The 19,732-nt window shown below is 39.4% G+C and overlaps 2 protein-coding genes across 4 annotated transcripts in view; one reads left to right on the top strand and one right to left on the bottom strand.

Annotated features, from left to right (window-relative positions):
• Positions 1-2,480: 2,480 nt before the first annotated feature.
• On the bottom strand, positions 2,481-7,285 carry LOC5572322. The gene is made up of 3 exons (XM_001653948.2): positions 6,912-7,285; positions 4,632-5,555; positions 2,481-2,991 (listed from the first exon to the last, which is right to left on the bottom strand). Exons 1-3 carry the CDS (start codon positions 7,131-7,133, stop codon positions 2,674-2,676), a joined length of 1,464 nt encoding a protein of 487 aa, XP_001653998.1. The 5' UTR covers positions 7,134-7,285; the 3' UTR covers positions 2,481-2,673.
• A 5,041-nt stretch (positions 7,286-12,326) lies between these two features.
• The window catches only part of LOC5572305 (ubiquitin carboxyl-terminal hydrolase 20), a 54,640-nt gene continuing 47,234 nt past the window's right edge, over positions 12,327-19,732 (top strand). For 2 of the 3 annotated variants that reach the window (XM_001653949.2, XM_021854463.1), the window contains exon 1: positions 12,328-12,916. The gene's annotated coding sequence lies outside the window, so the exon portion shown is untranslated. Of the gene's footprint in view, positions 12,917-19,732 lie in introns of all 3 variants that reach the window. The other variant, XM_021854464.1, reaches the window with a different exon arrangement.

Genomic DNA, 19,732 nt, shown 5'->3' with positions numbered 1-19,732 from the left:
GTGCGGTAGTTGAAGCTCAAGATAGCATGAACCGGAATGATATACGTTGGTTTTATGCATCAGTCAATGGCGTGCAGCACAATACTGTACCAGTACCCGCCTTGTACAATAATCGAGAGGAAGGAGTACTTTCAGCAGTTGTTAAACGGCAAACAAATGTGGTGAGGAATAGGCTGGATACTGATGAAGACGGTCAAGTTGTGGACCTACCGACCATAGGGTAGCTGGCGTACAGAGAAGCTACGCTATCACACGGTCGAATATGCTCCTTGGCTTTGCGGACGATATCAACCTTACTAGAACCGATCGCAGGTCAGTGGAAGAGGTTTCGCACGGACACGAAGCATGGAGTCCATTGGACGTTGAAAAAGGCAGACCGAAAAGCCTTCGGTCTTTTTATGCGTAAAGTGTTGCGGACAATACTCGGTAGGAAACTAGGAAATGGTGTGTGGCGCAAACGCATGAATCACTAGTTATATCAAGTGTTTAAAGATGCGAACATTATTTATCGTGTGTAATACAACAGACTTCAGTGAGTTGGACACTTAGTGCGGATGTCGAAAGAAAGAATTGCGAAAATAATATTCAGCAGATAACCAGATTGGGGTTGGCGACTTCTTGTGGAACACCAAAAATACGCTGGCAGTACGCAGTAGAAGAAGAACTGACGACCCTAAACGTACGGGGCAACTGGAGAAGTATCGCCCAAGAACGACGAAGATGAAGCTCTTCAATACGCCCGGCAATGGCGTGACGCTACGTTGTAGCCATCAAGGTATCAAAGTAGGTATCAATACGGATGTTGACGAATCACAATAATCTGAAGACCAGAATTTAGATAAGATCCATCACTAGGGTCCAACCACAACCCGGCTATGCTATTGCGGAGAGGCTTTAGTCCAGGAGTTAAAAGGTGATAGCTCTATTGCAGATCCAGTGACCTATTTCAGAATGGCTGGATAGACACGTCCTCCCAGAAGTCACTTACAACAATAATAAGCAACGCATAGGTGCATTACCGTTATCAAATTTTCCCCTGCACAAAGCGATATTGTAATCTACACTGAATACTCCCTTCTTAAAGGTAGAGTTGATGCTGGTAAGCTAAGGTTGTATCAGTTTTACTCACTTGGTTTACATTGCACCGCTTTTAAAGTGGAAAAATCTGCTCTTATATATGGAATGTTATTAGCTCGTAATGTGTAAAGTAGTACACTTCTGTTCAGATTGTCAGGTTGCCATAAAAGCTCTTTTCGTGCAATACAAGGATGAGGTTAGTTTTCGCATGTCGTACTGAAATTAAGGAACTGAACATGATCAACTTTGCAAACCTGTGCATTCCTCCATCGCTAGATATGAATTGGCTGATTAGATAACTGTGATTGAAGCATCTCATAATTTTATTGACCCTGAGTCAGTTACTCCAACTTCGAAGTGCTGAATAAAGCTTTAGATTAATTCTTAAATGGCAACTTAGCACGAACAATATTGAAAAAAAAAAATTGGAGTCGTGTTGTCAAACAAAATTGTATAGGTATTACTGAGCCATCTCCTCTGAGTATCTGCGATTTTCCCCCTTCAATATACTGCCCATAAAGGCATAATTGTCCCATGTGAATAGGAAATCCAGCAAACATGGGACTGACATGCGTTAATGGGCAGTATAGTCTACTGTAAAATGGGGCGAATAGAAACATTCTCCGACATGTTTGAATGTGTACAACTTAAACCGTGTAGATAAAAACCATTTTTATTACTCTCAAATATGGGTCCCGTCTTCCTTAGCTGAGACCCCAATTGCCGTTAAAAAACAAAAATTATTTCGTACAAATATTTTTGAAAATGTGGTATGTTTCTATTCACCCCGCAATGGGGCGAATAGAAACACTGTTCAGTAAATATCAATACTTTTTTCATTTAAATGGAAAAATAAACACTTGTTCGAGTGCATCTTAAAGAAATATCATAACAAAATCACCTAGTGAAGAAAAAATTGAAATTATTAAAAACAATTTCAATTTTTGATCATGTTGCAAATTGTAAAAAATGGCGGAAGTTTCAAGCTATCAAAAATTGTTGAGATTTCACTATTTTCTTCTTATTTTGTACAAGCAAAATGTAGCAAAGTTTATGATTTGAAAATAGTCTGTCGATACTCTGTTACTATTGAACTAATAGAAAAAAAAAATATATTTCAGTAGGTTTTTTAAGTTTATCTTTACATAATAGACCTATTTCTACCTGTAGGTCACTTTGTTTATATTCGCCCCACTTTTTCTATTCACCCCGTTTTACGGTACTCCTATTTTCCTTTTTCTTTTCCTATCCCATCAGGTAAGATGATGAAATAGGCTCAAATATGGCGATGGCACACAACTTCCATTTGGCAGGGAACATGCCTCTTGAGCCGGCCTTGTTATACCTGATACAATGGAATAGGATTGGATTTTTTCTAGAACGAAGGCACTTAGTTAAACACATTTCTGGGATTTATACTTCTTGCGTATAATTTCATTTGAGAATTGTAGGCCATTCAATCTGATATCGGTAAACGACCATTACTTATTGTTATCTTTGAAACATACAGTCAAATATGCGAATTCGAATCAAAAAAATCTTACCACCAATAAAAATTCTCAACCCTGATCCATGCAGATCATGATTGGCCACTCTCTACCAATGTTGAACTTTCAGCAGAAGTTTGTTCAAACTCTGTGTCTGAAGAGATCCATGACCGGAGACGTCTCGTTCGTCTGGTTCCGAAATCGACATGCAACGTCCATAGTGAATTGTGCACGCCACATTGGCAGCTGCCAATCGCATGCAGTTTCTTAATGTGGAGTTTGTGGGCATGCCGGAAGTTATCTGGGTTTCGATGCGGTTCACCATTCTCTTGACGAATGACACCATTGATTGAAAAATGCATTCAATCTGTTCGGTTGTTACCGATTCTCCGCTGTGAATCGTAAAGAACATCGCGTAGGAAAGATACTGGAAAATAAATTGTTTTAGTATGAGATATACAGTGAGAGGCAAAATAAAGTGCCCACCTTACCAGTTTTCGAATTTCTCTCATTGATTTGGTTCAAATTAAAGTTAACACACCTAAATCTTTTGTGATATTTTATTTTTGATGTTCTTTTAAAGTTGCACTTACGAAATTTTGATTAAAAAAAGAATTTTACTTAAAGAAAAAGAAAATCAATTTGTATTGAAAAAAAAGTAGTGACAAAAATAAGTGCCCACTTCCTTCTTGGCCCCAGAAAAGATGATTTAAGAAAAATAAAAAGCAATTTAATAGTTAATGTGTCCTCCTTTGGCCTTAAGGACTTGCTGGAGGCTCTTCGGCATGCTTTTCACCAGGTTTTGTAGGTGTTGTGGATCTAGTTCTTCCCAGGCGCGCTCCAAGGCTTCAAAATAATTATTTTTGTTGGTAACACCAGTTTTTTCAACCCTAGCATCGAGAATCGCCCACAAATTCTCGATGGGGTTGAGGTCTGGGCTTTGTGGAGGCCATTCCAGCGGTTTAATCCGACAAGACCGGAAGAAAGACTTGGTCTTCTTTCCAGTATGCTTCGGGTCGTTGTTCTAGAGAAATATGAATTTCTCTTCAAGGCCCGTCTGGATCAGCGAAACCTCCAGATTTTCCAGCAAGATGTTAATGTAGGAATCTGCCGTCATTATTCCGTCGATTTTCACGACGCTTCCTACTCCACTCCATGAAAAACACCCCCAGACCATCACATTTCATCACATCACACTTCCATGCGTCACCGTTCCTTGGATGTGGCGCTCCTGAAGCTCGAGCTGTCTAACCGAGAGCGGCGGGCTCGTGTGTGATGCAGAGCACCACATCCAAGGAACGGTGAAGCATGGAGGAGGAAATGTGATGGTCTGGGGGTGTTTTTCATGGAGTGGAGTAGAAAACCTCGTGAAAATCGACGGAATAATGATGGCAGATTCCTACATTAACATCTTGCTGGAAAATCTGGAGGTTTCGCTGATCCAGACGGGCCTTGAAGAGAAATTCATATTTCTCTAGAACAACGACCCGAAGCATACTGGAAAGAAGACCAAGTCTTTTTTCCGGTCTTGTCGGATTAAACCGCTGGAATGGCCTCCACAAAGCCCAGACCTCAACCCCATCGAGAATTTGTGGGCGATTCTCGATGCCAGGGTTGAAAAAACTGGTGTTACCAACAAAAATAATTATTTTGAAGCCTTGGAGCGCGCCTGGGAAGAACTAGATCCACAACACCTACAAAACCTGGTGAAAAGCATGCCGAAGAGCCTCCAGCAAGTCCTTAAGGCCAAAGGAGGACACATTAACTATTAAATTGCTTTTTATTTTTCTTAAATCATCTTTTCTGGGGCCAAGAAGGAAGTGGGCACTTATTTTTGTCACTACTTTTTTTTCAATACAAATTGATTTTCTTTTTCTTTAAGTAAAATTCTTTTTTTTATCAAAATTTCGTAAGTGCAACTTTAAAAGAACATCAAAAATAAAATATCACAAAAGATTTAGGTGTGTTAACTTTAATTTGAACCAAATCAATGAGAGAAATTCGAAAACTGGTAAGGTGGGCACTTTATTTTGCCTCTCACTGTAATCAATATTAAAAAATGGATACCTGAAAGTGTGTAACGTTGAAGTTCTCATATTTTCCTATTTCGGACATCAGTAGCTTAAACAGCTTTTTGGTCCACCGATGGAAACGGCCTCTGTTCTGATCGATGATGTCCTTCCACCAATCATCGGAATAGGTATCGATTCTTTGCGTTCCGTTCATTAATATCAATGGAAAGCCAACTTCATCTAAGTCGCATTCCTCAGCGGGTTCTTCCGGTACTATTCGTAGATCATTGTGATCTACAGCCAACAATTGCAAAAGGACATCCAATAGGGCAATCGACGTCCCAACTGAAGTTGACAATTTCAATCCTTTCAAAAGTATTTCCATCAGATCATCAGCTCGGCAAATCTGACTGAAGTTAGAAATGAGGGTCATCAGTTGATTCCTGTCCACTTCGAGCACTTTCACGCATTCCAGCATCCCTGTCAGCAGTATAATGGACGCATTTTGACTCCTTTCGTCCTCCGTTAACAAACGCCACTTTTGCTTTTCCAGTTCCCTGTAAACCATCTCGTAATCCATCAGGGAACGATCGCGTGCTTTGTGAATACATTCCTCCAGAACCATTACGCCTTTGACAAAGAGTTGTACCTTCTTCGAGCGCATCAATTTGAAGCAAAACTGCTCAACCAGCTGCATACCGTTCCGATCCATCAGTCTCATGTCCCGATCGAAGGCCACCAAATCCCAAACGAACGAACAAAAACTGGTCACATCTCCGAACTGGTAGAACCAATCTTCACCGAGAAGCGTGCGCCGATAGTACTCGAACAATTTGGAAATCAACGTGTCGCTTGTGGTCAGCTTCATGAGTTTGCCCCAAACAAATTCTTCCCTCAGCGTTTGAAGTTCAGCGGCCAATTCCTCGGACAGCATAAACGCCGTCGATTCGTAACAGCAAGAGATGAACGATACCTGAAACTGGGGTGGAAGATATCCATGAACTAATTGTCACTAGCCTGCATACCAAGGAACCACATTATTCTTCTTCTTCTTGGCATTAACGTCCTCACTGGGACAGAGCCTGCTTCTCAGCTTAGTGTTCCTATGAGCACTTCCACAGTTATTAACTGATAGCTTTCTTTGTCAAACTTGCCATTTTCGCATTCGTATATCGTGTGGCAGGTACGATGATACTTTATGCCCAGGGAAGTCAAGGAAATTTGCATTACGAAAAGATCCTGGACCGACCGGGAATCGAACCCAGACACCTTCAGCATGACTTTGCTTTGTAGCCGCGGACTCTAACCATTCGGCAAAGGAAAGCCCCATTATGAATGAATCTACACTTTTCTTCCATAGGGTTTTAGTTCTTGGTCTAACCTTTAAGAAAATCTTTGGATTTTCTCGGGGATACGATTGTGATAAGTGAACTCAACATACTCAAACATAAACACAACATAAAATGTTCATTGTCCACAGATTCCTTGAGAAAAGCACAATAGATGTGTCCGAAACGTCGGAAGAAAACTTAAAATCCTAGAACAGAAAATCTTTGGTTCAAACTATTCTACCTACATATCGTTTATAATTTGAGAAAACCATGTTTGAAGATTTGGTTGATAAAAGGCTGGCGTAGGGGAACTGTGGGTAAAATGAACAGGGGGGGAGGGGGGTTAAAAATTGTAGCACGTACAGAGGCTCATATACGATCAACCGTGGGAGCCAGTTGAATGCATCATCAATTCCTTCCCCTTCCCTTCATTGGTCTGCATTCTGACTTGGCAGGCACCATTGTCGCCTAAAAATAGAAGATCACCAGCACTTATACACTGAGGGGTGTCTGTTAGTCCCAAGCAGTCATTCGGTTGGTTCCTTGTGTAAGTGCAGCTGATCTGGCGATACTGGAGTAGCAACAACGGGCGACCAATCAAGCTCAAGCCCTAGCTCTCCATGGAGATTTAATTGAGAAATTATTAAAGCACTACAGAAGTTATCCTTGGATGAAATGCTGGAGGAGCTTCATGAGGAATCCCTGCTTGAATTTATTGAGCGAGCTATTAATGGAAAAGCTCTTACTATATCTTCCAAAATAACTGCACTTTTTTTTATAAATCGTAGATGAATGCTTAAGGAAATCCATAACAAAATTGTTGCAACCGGGAAAATTGAAGAATGAGTTGATGAGATCTTGTAGGGTTTCTTGGAAAACCCCGATAGAATATGTTTGACCAACGGACTTCGATAGGTTGGACCTGAGTCTCAGGGTTGAACCATAAACTAAAACCCTGCGAAGGAAAATTTTAGGTCCATTCCAGATTGATAATATCTACTCACTCTCAATACGTCGTTGTCCTCGGATTCCTGCAGCAACTGCGACGGATCACCTTCCAGTAGGGTCTTCATCTTGTGTAGGTCGGTCTCGTAAGTTGGTGCCATGAGCTGGATGTCCAATCGAGACGGCCAAACCAGCTCGCAGCTTTCGATCAACGGAAGCAGCTTGAGGTTCGAAACCAGTTTGGCCAACGGTTCCCATGACGAACCTGCATTGGTATCCATTCGGGAAAAACCGGAAATGTTTTAGCAGATTGTTTATTAAACTAATTCTCTAATTACAGAACACGAGAATTTATCCAGAAAAGCAACGGTGCTTTACTGGATGAGTTGAACAGTTACTGCTGTAACGGTTGTTTGTTTGCAAATTTCGCGCTTCGGATCTAGGGAGGGTTTAAATATTACGTCCATCATGAGTGCACAGAAAACATCGCAAAGCATTAAGGTTTCATTCAAATATTACGTAACGTAAAATTTGCCAATTTTAGACCCACTCCCTCCCCACGTAACAGCTTTTGTATGGAAATGTAAGACCCCCTCCCTCCCCCTGTTGCCTTACGTAATATTTGAACGAACCCTTATTGAGTGTGAATAGATTTTTTTTAAAGGCAGCATCCATTTATTACGTAACGCTAAAATTGGAAATTTTTGACCCCCTCCCCCCCTCCGTAACGCTTTTTGTATGAAAAATTTAAATTTTTTGTATGAGCCGTAACGTTTGAGCCTACTCCCCCCCTCCCCCTAGAGCGTTACGTAATTTATGGATGCCGCCAAAGACACTGACACGTTAATGCTTCCAATAGGCCTTTTCATGTGACAGATCCGTCTATGCATTTGTTTACATCGGTGGAGGACCGGTGCTAACACGGGCCTGTCATTTTCATAGAAGAACTGTCGAAGTGCTTCCCGATCAGCTGATTTGATGTTGGGCAGAGGTGGACACACCACAACGCAGAACAGGGTCACCGAAGCGGAACACAGAACCAGGATTTCGGTAGGAAAGAACACAACTACAAATCAACTACTGTACGCTACGAGAACTTTAATAAACACGTCTGAACGGATCGAACATCACATTACGGATGAATGGCAAACTTTCCATTCTCCCTTTCTTCATCCTATTTGGCGCGCTCACTGCCGCCGCTGCGACTGCCTTCAGCGCCGCCTCACTCATACAGCTACACACATCCAGTGTTGCCGCTTTGCATACGAGGCACAATCATTGCATACTCCAACACTCCTCCTCAATGTTGTCCTCGTACTCGTCCGCATCCTCTCTGCCTTCCTTGCTGGGTTGATCTCCTCCTGCTTCAAGCATCGACTAATCAACCAACCGGCCGGGTCGAACTCCACGATTACTCCTCCTGGATCGCCTAACTTTCCTCCAGTTATCAGCATCCGAATCTGGGCTTCCACTGTTGGACTCCGCCACATGCAGCGGCTCCACTTCCTCGCTTGAAGTGTCCGCATCGAAGTATTCTTCTTCATCATCATCGGCTCTATTCGGCTTCATCTCCGAATACCAGCTCACAACATTCACTGGTGATCTTCTTCCGCTCGTCGTCTTCTTCTCGCCAATTATCGGCCGCTGGCCCTCCACTTTCTTCATAATCTTCGCTAGCTTCAGCCGATACAATGGCCCCGACTTTTCACATATCACCACTTTCTTACCGGATGCATCACAAATGTCGCAACCATCTTTCTTGAATTTCACTGAGAACTCTTTCGCCGTCAATTTGTCCACTGACACGAGTCCACTCGCCAACGACGGAACGTACAACACATCGGTAAGTTTTATCTCCACTTCACTTCCGGTTCCGTCCATACCGTACACAAACCCATAGCCACAGCCGGCGGCGGTAACCACTTTACCGTTCGCCAATATAACGCTTTGACCTTGTCCTTCTCTTAGCGACTTGAACACTTTGAAAAAGTTTCTGTCACTCGTCATGTGCCTACTCGCTCCACTGTCAATGAACCAGCACTTTTGCTGATCCATTCCAGCCATAAAACACACACTTCTGGCACCACAATTTTCGTCCTTCACATGCTTCGCATTTTGCTTCACACGCGCACTGTCGTCCGGCTTCTTCTTATCTTCGCACTCTCGTTCTAGCTCCTGCTTCGCTAGCAAAAACGAACGACAGTCGCGACGCAAATGACCGGGCTTGTCGCAAAAATAGCATCTTCTCACCGGCGCTCTATCGTTGTGTCCACCCACGCTTTGCACATCGTTTCGCACAACAACACTTTTCATCGCCTTCGTCTCACACGTTTCGCCGGAACGCTCCCTCCGACGTTCGAACTCATCGATCAGCTTTGACTTCACAAGCTGCATCGTGATGTCCGCATCGGCACGACTCTCCAACGCCGTGACCAAACCACCGTACGAATCAGGCAAGCTGCGCAGGATCATCGCAATCCGCAGTGACTCCTCCAGCTGTTGGCCTGCATTCGACAAACGATCGAATAAATCCTCCAACACCACCAGATGACTCTCAAGGTCACCTTCTTCCGCGAGATTTGACGAGCACAACCTCTTCAACAAAGACACACGTGACGTTACCGTGTTCTTCTCGTGATAACCACGCAACTGATCCCAAAACGTTTTTGCACTGTTTGCTTCCTTCACCAGTGCAAACTGGTTATCGTCAATACACAATCCGATAGTGGCACGAGCTTTCCTATCGTCCTTCGTCCACTGATCGGTCACTACAGCCGGCCTCGCATCACCGACCACATACCACAGCTCCTCCCTGGTCAGGAGCATCTCCATCCGGAACTTCCATATTTGCCAGTTCTGATTGTTCAGTCTGGCAAACGCAAACTTGTTCACATCCGCCATTTTGACCACGCAAAATCACCACCGCGGAGATACAACTCACACACACTCACACACGGCGTGATCACTTTCGCTCTCTCGGATCCTTTTTCCTACGCAATCCAGAACCTTCCCTTCGGCACTGCTGGGCCAATAACCTGTTGGGCAGAGGTGGACACACCACAACGCAGAACAGGGTCACCGAAGCGGAACACAGAACCAGGATTTCGGTAGGAAAGAACACAACTACAAATCAACTACTGTACGCTACGAGAACTTTAATAAACACGTCTGAACGGATCGAACATCACATTACGGATGAATGGCAAACTTTCCATTCTCCCTTTCTTCATCCTATTTGGCGCGCTCACTGCCGCCGCTGCGACTGCCTTCAGCGCCGCCTCACTCATACAGCTACACACATCCAGTGTTGCCGCTTTGCATACGAGGCACAATCATTGCATACTCCAACATTTGAGACGTCATGTGAATAGGCCTATGGACATTTATGCCCTTTGAAGGAAGCACCACACTAGACAACGGACTAGCATGCAAGGGATTATTCACAAATTTCATAACGCCAAAAACGGTCATTTTTGACACCCACCCACCCCCTCGTAATGCATTTTGTATGAATATTTTTCGAATTTTGTATGAGCTGTAACATCCTAAGGATACCCACCCACCCCCTTCAGCGTTATGAAATTTGTGAATGGGCCCCAACGCCCAGTGGCATAGTCGGAAAACATTCCTCACGAAAAGTTTACCGGCCTGAGGCGGGAATCGAACCCACACTCCCTAGCACAATGCGGCTAAATGCCTGGTGACACTAACCGTACGGCTACGAAGCCCACAAAGATATTATCAACTTGAATGAACCTAAAGTTTTCCTTCACAGGGTTAACCCGACTGTGTATAAAAACCTAATGCGGTTTACTCGAATTTGGGATTTTAGCAGAGTTGCACAATATCAGTCATATCAGCTGATGGCTGATGGACTAAAGCTATCAAAATCAGTTGCAAACTATCAATATCACTTTGATCTGACAACCAACAGCGGTGATGCGACATCGCGCTCTAGATCACACTCACTGCAAAATGAGTGATCACGTGGTAATTACCCACGCTATTAATGTTTTTCAGTGACCAACACACAGTTTCAATCCGTCTGCAGTACTATCAAGAATATCGTACTGATAAATTGCCATTTTATTTGCTTAATTCAAGGGTAAACTTGACCCATCAGTGATATCCATAGTCTATCGCCATCAATGCATCGGTGATGGAGTAAACAGCATGATGTTGATGTGATATGGAATGATCCGAATTGTATCGCAGTCGGCCTGTCCGGATAAAAACGTATCATTCAGTGAATGGAATAAACCATTAATGTACAATATAACGTATTGGATACAATACAGCGTATTGTAATTGAATGTCGAAGCAATATTATTCTTATTTGGATATACAATTCAAAAACAATATAGTATATTGTAACAGAACATTGTATTGTTTTCAATTGGTTTTATACCTTACAATTTTGGTCAAATTCCTATTTTTGCGTAAAACAACTGTTGCTTTTTTCTATGTAGCTTTGCTGAAAGAAATAAACAAAACAAGTTCAGAAAGCAAGAAATGTTGGGTGAAAAATATTCAAAAAGTTAAAATAAGTAGTTTTTTAGAAGTCACTTGACATTAGCTGTAACGACGAATGCAACCATGATACAGTTCGTTGAATTGTTTTTGTATTGTACAACAATACACAAATTGCTAATCAAGACAATACATGAACATTATATCGTATTGTATTTTCAAAATGTTTGTATGAGAAAATTTCTATATTTGTATTGTTACGATACTTAACCACCCATACATTATATTGCAAAAATCTCATATACCATACATTGAACTGTTCAAAACAATATATTGTACTGTAATTGTATTGTCATTTTACATATACTGTATTGTATATCCAATATATTGAATGGTACTGTTACAATACGTTATATTGTGTTTGTATTGTATTTTTTATTCGGGTGTACAAATCAGTAAATTTCAAGCGTTGATAGTGACAGCAAGCAACACTGGATTTTAAAAGTGGTTGGGTTGGGTCATTGACGGCAAAATCAATCGGCAGTAGCCAAGTTATAATGTTATACGCGTAACGCTCTGGCCAACATACATAAAACATCTTATTTTGGATTTTATGATTTTCTTCGCGAAAATTAAACTAATGTCGAAAAAATCTGAATGCACAATATTGCTGTGTGCGTTTGAAATGCAAATATCAAATGCGAGAACACCGAATGCGGTAAGATTTTTCTCAAGAAATGCGATGTCAAAGATAGATTTTTCTTGCTAGGTCGCTTGATTTATACAATCGTTGCTAGGTGTCCTTGGATTATTTTGTGTTTCCGCATTTGAAGGACGTTTAATCAAGATTTGCATCTCAAATGCGAACAGCAATACCTTGTCGTCATCATGTACCTTGCTCTTGCCGGGATCGCCCATTTTTGTTTTTGTTCGCGTCCGTCGCGCACAAAAACACGTCGCGTGTCAGAATCCGAACTTTGACAGCAGAAGAAAATCGCACGATCAGCGAGCTTCGGGAGCAGTCACTTCAAAGACACGACGAAGCTGCTTCATATTACTCGTCATTCTTGCAACAGCAAATTGTAGAAAAATTTCTGGTGAAAAACTTGGTGTTTTATCTTTATTTTGTGGACTGTAATTGCTGTTTCAATATTATAGTTTCGCGTTTGACGTGTAGTGCTCGGTTATTTCGGTATTCGCGTTCCGGACGGAAGAAGAATTCGACGGAATTCTGGTGGTGAAAAGACCTGTTCCGAATCCGCAGTGCAGCACTTGAGTCTTCGAATTGAAGTTCGATTGGCCACAAAGGTGTGATAAAAAAGGAGTTTGCATCGTGGGGGGGGGTGTGGATTGCTCATGTGTGTGGTGGGGCTGGAGGAGAGGCAAGGTGTTCAATCTCTTGGGTCAAGGAGACATGGTGCCTGACTGAAGTGTTTTTGCGTTTGCAAGAATTTGGAAGCAGTAATTATTGTTGTACGTGGATTTTCTTGAAGATTTGGACCGTCATGCAAGGATTAAGAAGGTGGTGACTTTTTTGCAGCTTGGAGAAGTTTCAGAAGATTGACAACATCGATTGCAATTCAGAAGCCAGAAGGTAATATTTACGAAATAATATTAGCAGAAGGGGTCATCAAGAAGGGCCTGTCAGTTGCCCGAGGTCGTTCCATGTCAAATCAATACAATAGTCTCAGGGAAGAATGTTAAGATAAAATATTTCTCGATAAGAAACTATATGGAGTTTTTTTGCATGTAGATTGAGATGTATTGAGCAATCATTAAACTAGTCCATTCAAAATTTTATTTCCAACAGTACACAAAAATATGATAATTTTTACGGAAGTTTTTAATTTAACAGATGGAAAAACTTTTAGAGAAGAAAAATCTGGTAACATTTATTGACATCATTTCAAAACTTTTTATTCGTCTTGACCCACTCGTTTCAACTTGCCCTAGTGTGCCTTACCAATCCCAGAAATTCCTCCAGCGGGTTTTCCAAGAATGCTTAGATGAATGTCTCCAGAATTTACTCCATGTATGAGCCACTCTATCCAGTAGTTTTCTTAGGGATTACAGTAATGCCTCCATGAGTCGATGTTCCATGACCCGATATCGACTCATGGAAACATACTAAAAACAAAATTTCATGGTTACTATGATGATCCCTAGAAATAGCGTTCCAAAGGATTGCTGTTCCATTACTCGATATTTCCATGAGTCGATGGTCCCTTCAATATCGACTCATGGAGGTTTCACTGCACATTGTTTTTTTCCAAAGACTATCCTAGGTTTTTCTCTAAATATTATCCTGCTACTAATTTTGTAATCGAATTCTTCAGTTCTTACTCTTGGAGATCTTCTAAAGATTCCTTACAAATAATTAACAATAAACCACGGTTACCCTCAGGAATTGCACCAAATATGCCTAGTGGTGTTGTGGCCTTATCCACAGAGTCAGAGACGTCACGAACTTTTTAACGAATTTATTCGGGTAACGTTAAAGTTCCTATAAAAACAAATTACTCGATTACTTTTTCAAATCGACGTAAGTAACTTTTATACGGTTTTGAGAAAATTAATAAGGAAAAATTACAATCTATCTTCTAAAACTGTTTTAAAATGAATCACCTTTTTAACATTTTTTTTGCCGTGTACTTCGCTCAAATTTTGCATACACCCAGCTCACGTTCAAAAACTAGGTAGTTTCTATTATTTCCCACAAAAATAATTATAAGAAAATGATAAGCCGTTTCATTCAGTTACTTTCGACGTTTTTCTACCAGTGTAAAATCGGCTCAAGTAGTGTTTTGTTTTGATTCGTGGTTAAGTCACTTTGTCTCTCCATACAGCGGGGCGGCGAAAGTAGTGGTTAGGTTGCGAAAGTTGAAAATCTTACTTTCGTCGTTTTGTAAATCCGGAAATTAAACGTTCTAAAAGTGAAAAGTTGAGTTGGTACAGAGCGGTACGTGTAGAATTCCGCCTGATTAACACGTAGGATCGATAAAGTAAGTTTGTATACTTTTTTGACTTGAGTCTGTATGAATAAGTTTTCGAGATTACATTATTAGATTTGTTGTTCTGGTACAATTTCAGATTGACTTACGTTTTATGCATTAAGCACTCTAATTATTGTCTCGCTACTCAGTGCAAACTGAATCTCGGGTAGGGCGAATATGACCTGACTGAATAGTTATTTTTAGAATTTACAGGGGTATAATTATTGTAGTTTTACCTTAATGATAGTTATGTCAGTAAACGCATTGACGAAGCAAATTCAAGGGATAACCTCATAAATGGGAAACCTTAGAACAATCGGCATATACTGTATGAATTCATTATAATTTCATAATTTGTTCTCACCTGAGAGTTCAATTAGTTTAATACCAAAGTATAAAGATTCTTAGTAAAAATATTAGCAATTACAGCCGAAAATACGCGCTACAAACATCTATCTTTAAATCTCCTTCCTTTGTCTGATGCCATACATGTCATCCAATCCGTTGTCATCGCTGTCACTCTGATCTAATGCGCAAGGTGCTGGATAGCAGGTGCGGCACTACCAGAGGAGAGTTCGTAACAGGTGTTATTCGATGAAATCTTTGAGGAATTTTCTAAGAATTCCCCAATAAATTCGACCTGTGGTTCACTATTATGTTTCGTAGGAACTTTTCTAGGAATTTCTCTAGCAGTTTTTTCAAGGATCGCTCCTACAATTCTTCCAAAAAATTCTCAATTCTGTTTTCATAAAAATGTCCATCGAAACTTCGAAAGTTTAGTTAAGGAACCACACCCATTAACATTACAGCCGATACACAATTTATGTACCGTATGACGGGGTAACTTTGATAATGCGGGTAACTTTAATAGTGCACAACATGCTAATCGAAATAACAAAGTTTCTGTTAATCAGTTAAGTACATTTGAGGATTTATATGCAAATATTGAAAATTTATAAGATTTTAGCATTTTGAAACGCTTACAATCAGTCTGTCCTACGATCACTATTTGATGAAGTCATAATAAGTTCGTTACTTATCCTTGACAGTCTAGTTATAGTAGAACATTAATTCGGTCTCAAATCTCTTAGCGAAAACCATTTGTATAAACTGGGACCATTTTTATAATCCAAGTCAGAAATTTCCATGTAGCGTTAAACGCCTAGAGGTATGCAACGCCCTATAAATTTACCGTAATTCATTCAATTTTGTTTGATTCATACTCCACTATCAAAGATACCCCAAAACAGAAAATCGTCTTTCGATTATATTAAAAACTAGTGGTCCCGGCAAACTTCGTCTTGGTATCAAGTAGGCTGTTGAAAAACACTACTGATTGTCCCATAAAAATGACAGTTCCGTTCACGCTCGTTTTTCCAACTTTCCCGGTGAATATCCTAGGATTTTTATACACATAAACACGTCGGAACCCTTAACAAACAAAACGGAGAAAGAATCGTTCATATCCGTTCATCCGTTCGTAAGTCATTTCGTGACATACAAACATCATTCCATTTTTATTTATATAGATTATATCCATACAAAATAAATCTTTTGGCAATCTATCAACTGCAATCGATAGTTAGGATACCAGTACTTGTTTTAAAAATATAAATTATAATTCTTTGAAACAGCATGCATAAATATTCAAGTTTTCTTCGAAAAAAAAAAAACTATTAAAGTTATTCCATTTTACGGTACGTCATAGTGAGCCGAGATTTTGCTGTTACGGACTGTCACCGTGAGCTCAGATTTTAAAAAATGGACAAACATGATAAAAGCGCGTAATTGATCAAAACATATTTTTGCATTTCAACAAAGTTGACAACAATCGGTTTAAAATCAATTCCTGCACACCCAATAGCAATGCCACGATATCACCTTTTAATTTGATTGAATATAAAGTTAGTATTAAAATACGCATCTTTTTACTCTTTTCCAATAAAAATTAAAATTCAATGCACATAAAGCTATGGCCCTTTTTCAAAGTTTGTCCAGAAATATCGTTGGTGAGCGGGAGTTATCTTGCAGTTTGGAAAAGTGTTGTTTCATATTTCGTGTGTAGTATTTGTGTCTCCCTCCCAGGTTCAGTCAATGTAGCATTGTATTTAGCCCTCATAGCATGCGATCGAATCACCGATCGTTATCGGATCCTATCTTTATATAATCTTTCCGCTGACCGATAAAAAAACGATAGGAGTTAGATATCATACTCAGTTGCAAATAGACCGTCAATAGTGTCAAACCGAATATCGTCGCGTATACTCAGTATACGCGTTCTTCCCAGAAATGGAAACAATAAGGGTATTCACTTAACACCGTAAAACGTTGCGTAAATGACGGTAATTTGATTATATTAAATCTCTCACAAAATTGTGTAAACTGCGCATGAAACATTTCCAGCTGTCAAAAATTGACACAAAATCAATCAAAGAATGCGTTATCAAAAGAAATAAACATTCAAATAAATAACAACTACCGAAAAGCTAAACATTACATATAATTTGCAATTGGATTAAATCTCGCATAACTTCTGATCTCGCCTTAAAAGCCATTGGTAACCATGTGTGTAGCTCGTTGTTTCTGAGCATTTGAATGTATTTTCATGTTATTGACCAACGCTATAGGGAAGAAAAGATCATTATCTACCTGTCCGTGATGTTGGTTTGGGTGCTTATTCTTTCATTTGCTCAGAAACAACGAGCTACACACGTGGTTACCAATGGTTTTTAGGGCGTTATCTCAGAGTATGCGAGAAATGGACTAAAAAACAATGCGCTCTCGGGCTAGGCATTGGATATATATATAGAAAGCGTTGTGTTTAGATGGGCATCTAATTCTTCCGAAAGAGGTGCACTTTGCGAAAAAGGACCACGTGATTATTGAGCTGAAATCGAATTCTGGTTAACTTCTGCGTTCATGAATCCTCTCATGGCGTAGTGGTTACGCGCCCCAACTAGAGATCGGGGAGTCGTGAGTTCGATTCTCACTGAGAAGACGTGTAACTTTTTCGCAAATCTTCACATCAATTTGTCCATCTAATCCAATTGCAAAATTATATGTAATGTTTAGCTTTTCGGTAGTTGTTAAACTTCCACTCGGCTGGTTGGCCGTAAACCACGATTCATAATTAAAAACAAGTATTTATCGAGCAACGGACTCAACAGAAACAGAAAAAATATCAATATGGGATTACAGATCTGAGAAATGGGCCAATTAAACAATTGGTAGAATCGTTTGGATAACATTTGTTCTAACCAACTAACAAAGAAATGATTCTCAAAACTAGGTACCTAGTTTCCACTCATGTTCCATTACGACGCTCATGATGGAAGCAAGTTTACTTGAGCAACTATTTAACTCATCTTTGTTGCACGGACCACTGGTGTACTGAAGCTACCTGAAAATATTTATAACGGAATGTCCCACAATGCCGTATTCAGGGTGTCCATCCATCCGGGAAATCCGGGAAAAAACCCGGGAATTCCAAATGACCGGGAAAAATACGGGAAATACCCGGGAAATTTTAGAACAAACCGGGAAAAAGTACTATGGACGAGGCTAGGAAATTTTGTTAGGAGGGCACGACTGCTTTACAATTCACACTTTACATCATGACTTTTCGTGAGTTGATATAATTAGTTTTTTAGCAAAATCCTGTAAAAAAAAATGATTTGGTTTCAAGAGACATCTGGGCAGTTTTTTTTTACAATTATAACCGGCTTCTTGTTAGTTCTTTGCTGAATTTCTGGCTGAAAATATTAAGTAGATTCAAAGGAAATTTTATGAAATATGATTTGATGCTTGACAAATGTTTAGCAAGGTACTAAGGCAAGTTAGTATGTTAGAATGATGTTGATAGATTTTCATTAAAGTTCATGGAAAATTCTTGATAATATGTTTGCTAGAATCCTAAGGGGAATCGAGGCGATAATTGACCAGATACTTGAAAGTTCTTTGGAAAATGACTGAAAAGTAGTTATCGGGTTCCATAAGAGATTTCTATTCTATAAAAATTCTATAAAAGATCTTATTTTTTATGAAATTCTTAGAATAATTCTAGCAGTTGGTAAAAAATCTGATTTGAAAATTATTTTTTTGGGAATCTGAGTGATTTTTTACAGTTTCAGTATTATTGGGCATATTTTTGTTTAGCTCTTGACGACATTCTTGGTAAGGATTGCTGCAAAGCTGTTAGTTTTGAATTACGCCAGTTTTTTGCAAGCTAGTCATCTTTTTTTGCCAGATTAGGTTTTTGAGTTTTACCAGGACTCAGAAAACAGGGCATGTCAAACGTTGCCATTGTGTAGTACTAATAGACCGGATTTTGCAATCTTCACACTTTTGAATGAAAGTACTGTATGTATTAAAAAGTTATTTCACTCTGGTTAACATTTTATTCAAAGGTTTCGGAATATACAAGTGATTTTTTGGAAAGCAAAATGAATTTTTATTTTCAAAATATCGAAGACCTGGTCAAAGAGTAACTTCAGCAAACTTTCAGTTCTGTAAAGTTTGCTAAAAATCTTTAGTTGGTCTATTAGATTTCTCAATAAGCTCTTTATATCTGATTGTTCAAAACAGTTTCGAAATTGAAGCTGTGTTCAAACCACAGCATTTTGAGAATTTAATTTGAAAAAGACTCTTAAATAATTTTTGGTCCTCCAAATTTGACATTTTTGTTAAGAAAAACTTGCATATGTTTTGATTGATTCTGTATACTCAATATTTAGTTATGAAATTACAGTTAATATTTTCTTATTGTTAATATTTCAGGAACTATTTTTCATTATTGGACAATCTTTTTTTTTTTTTTTTTTTTTTTTTTTTTTTTTTTTTTTTAATTTCTTTATTAGTATCATTTCAAACATTACATTCATTATTTCTTATATCTAGGTGTTCTGTGTTATTAGACAACACTATCATCCTAATTTGGTAAAACAAATCTAAGATTTTATTAACATTTTGTTAACAACATATTACATTTCATTTGACGTAGCAGTTCAGATTTTTTACAGGTGTTGATTTCACCTGCTTATAAGAGAAAAAAAAAGTTTTTAATATACTTAACCTAACTTAACCTAAACATATAACGCATTAATCGTGGCAATAGAAGATTGTAACGATTTTTGCCTGAAATTATTGATTATTTTATTTGACATTTGTTCCAATGTTTCAACATTGGATATCTTATGTAACTCATTGGTACTATACCAGGGAGGAAGCCTCAGAATCATTTTCAAAATTTTATTTTGAATTCTCTGCAGAGCTTTCTTCCTGGTATTACAACAGCTAGTCCATATTGGTACAGCATACAACATGGCTGGCCTGAAAATTTGTTTGAATATCAAGAGCTTGTTCTTAAGACAAAGTTTTGATTTTCTATTAATAAGGGGATAGAGACATTTTACATATTT

The sequence above is a fragment of the Aedes aegypti genome, chromosome 3 (genome assembly GCF_002204515.2).
Source record: "Aedes aegypti strain LVP_AGWG chromosome 3, AaegL5.0 Primary Assembly, whole genome shotgun sequence".
NCBI classification, from domain to species: Eukaryota; Metazoa; Arthropoda; class Insecta; order Diptera; family Culicidae; genus Aedes; species Aedes aegypti.
This window is presented reverse-complemented; position numbering and strand designations above follow the sequence as displayed.

Excerpts from the sequence above, each read along its gene's own strand:
- LOC5572322 (XM_001653948.2), bottom strand. The coding sequence starts at position 7,133 with ATGGATACCAATGCAGGTTCGTCATGGGAACCGTTGGCCAAACTGGTT. Across the intron at positions 5,556-6,911 it reads AGGACAACGACGTATTGAGA|TTTCAGGTATCGTTCATCTC; the intron begins GTGAGTAGATAT and ends CTTCCACCCCAG. Across the intron at positions 2,992-4,631 it reads TCAACGTTACACACTTTCAG|TATCTTTCCTACGCGATGTT; the intron begins GTATCCATTTTT and ends TTTATTTTCCAG.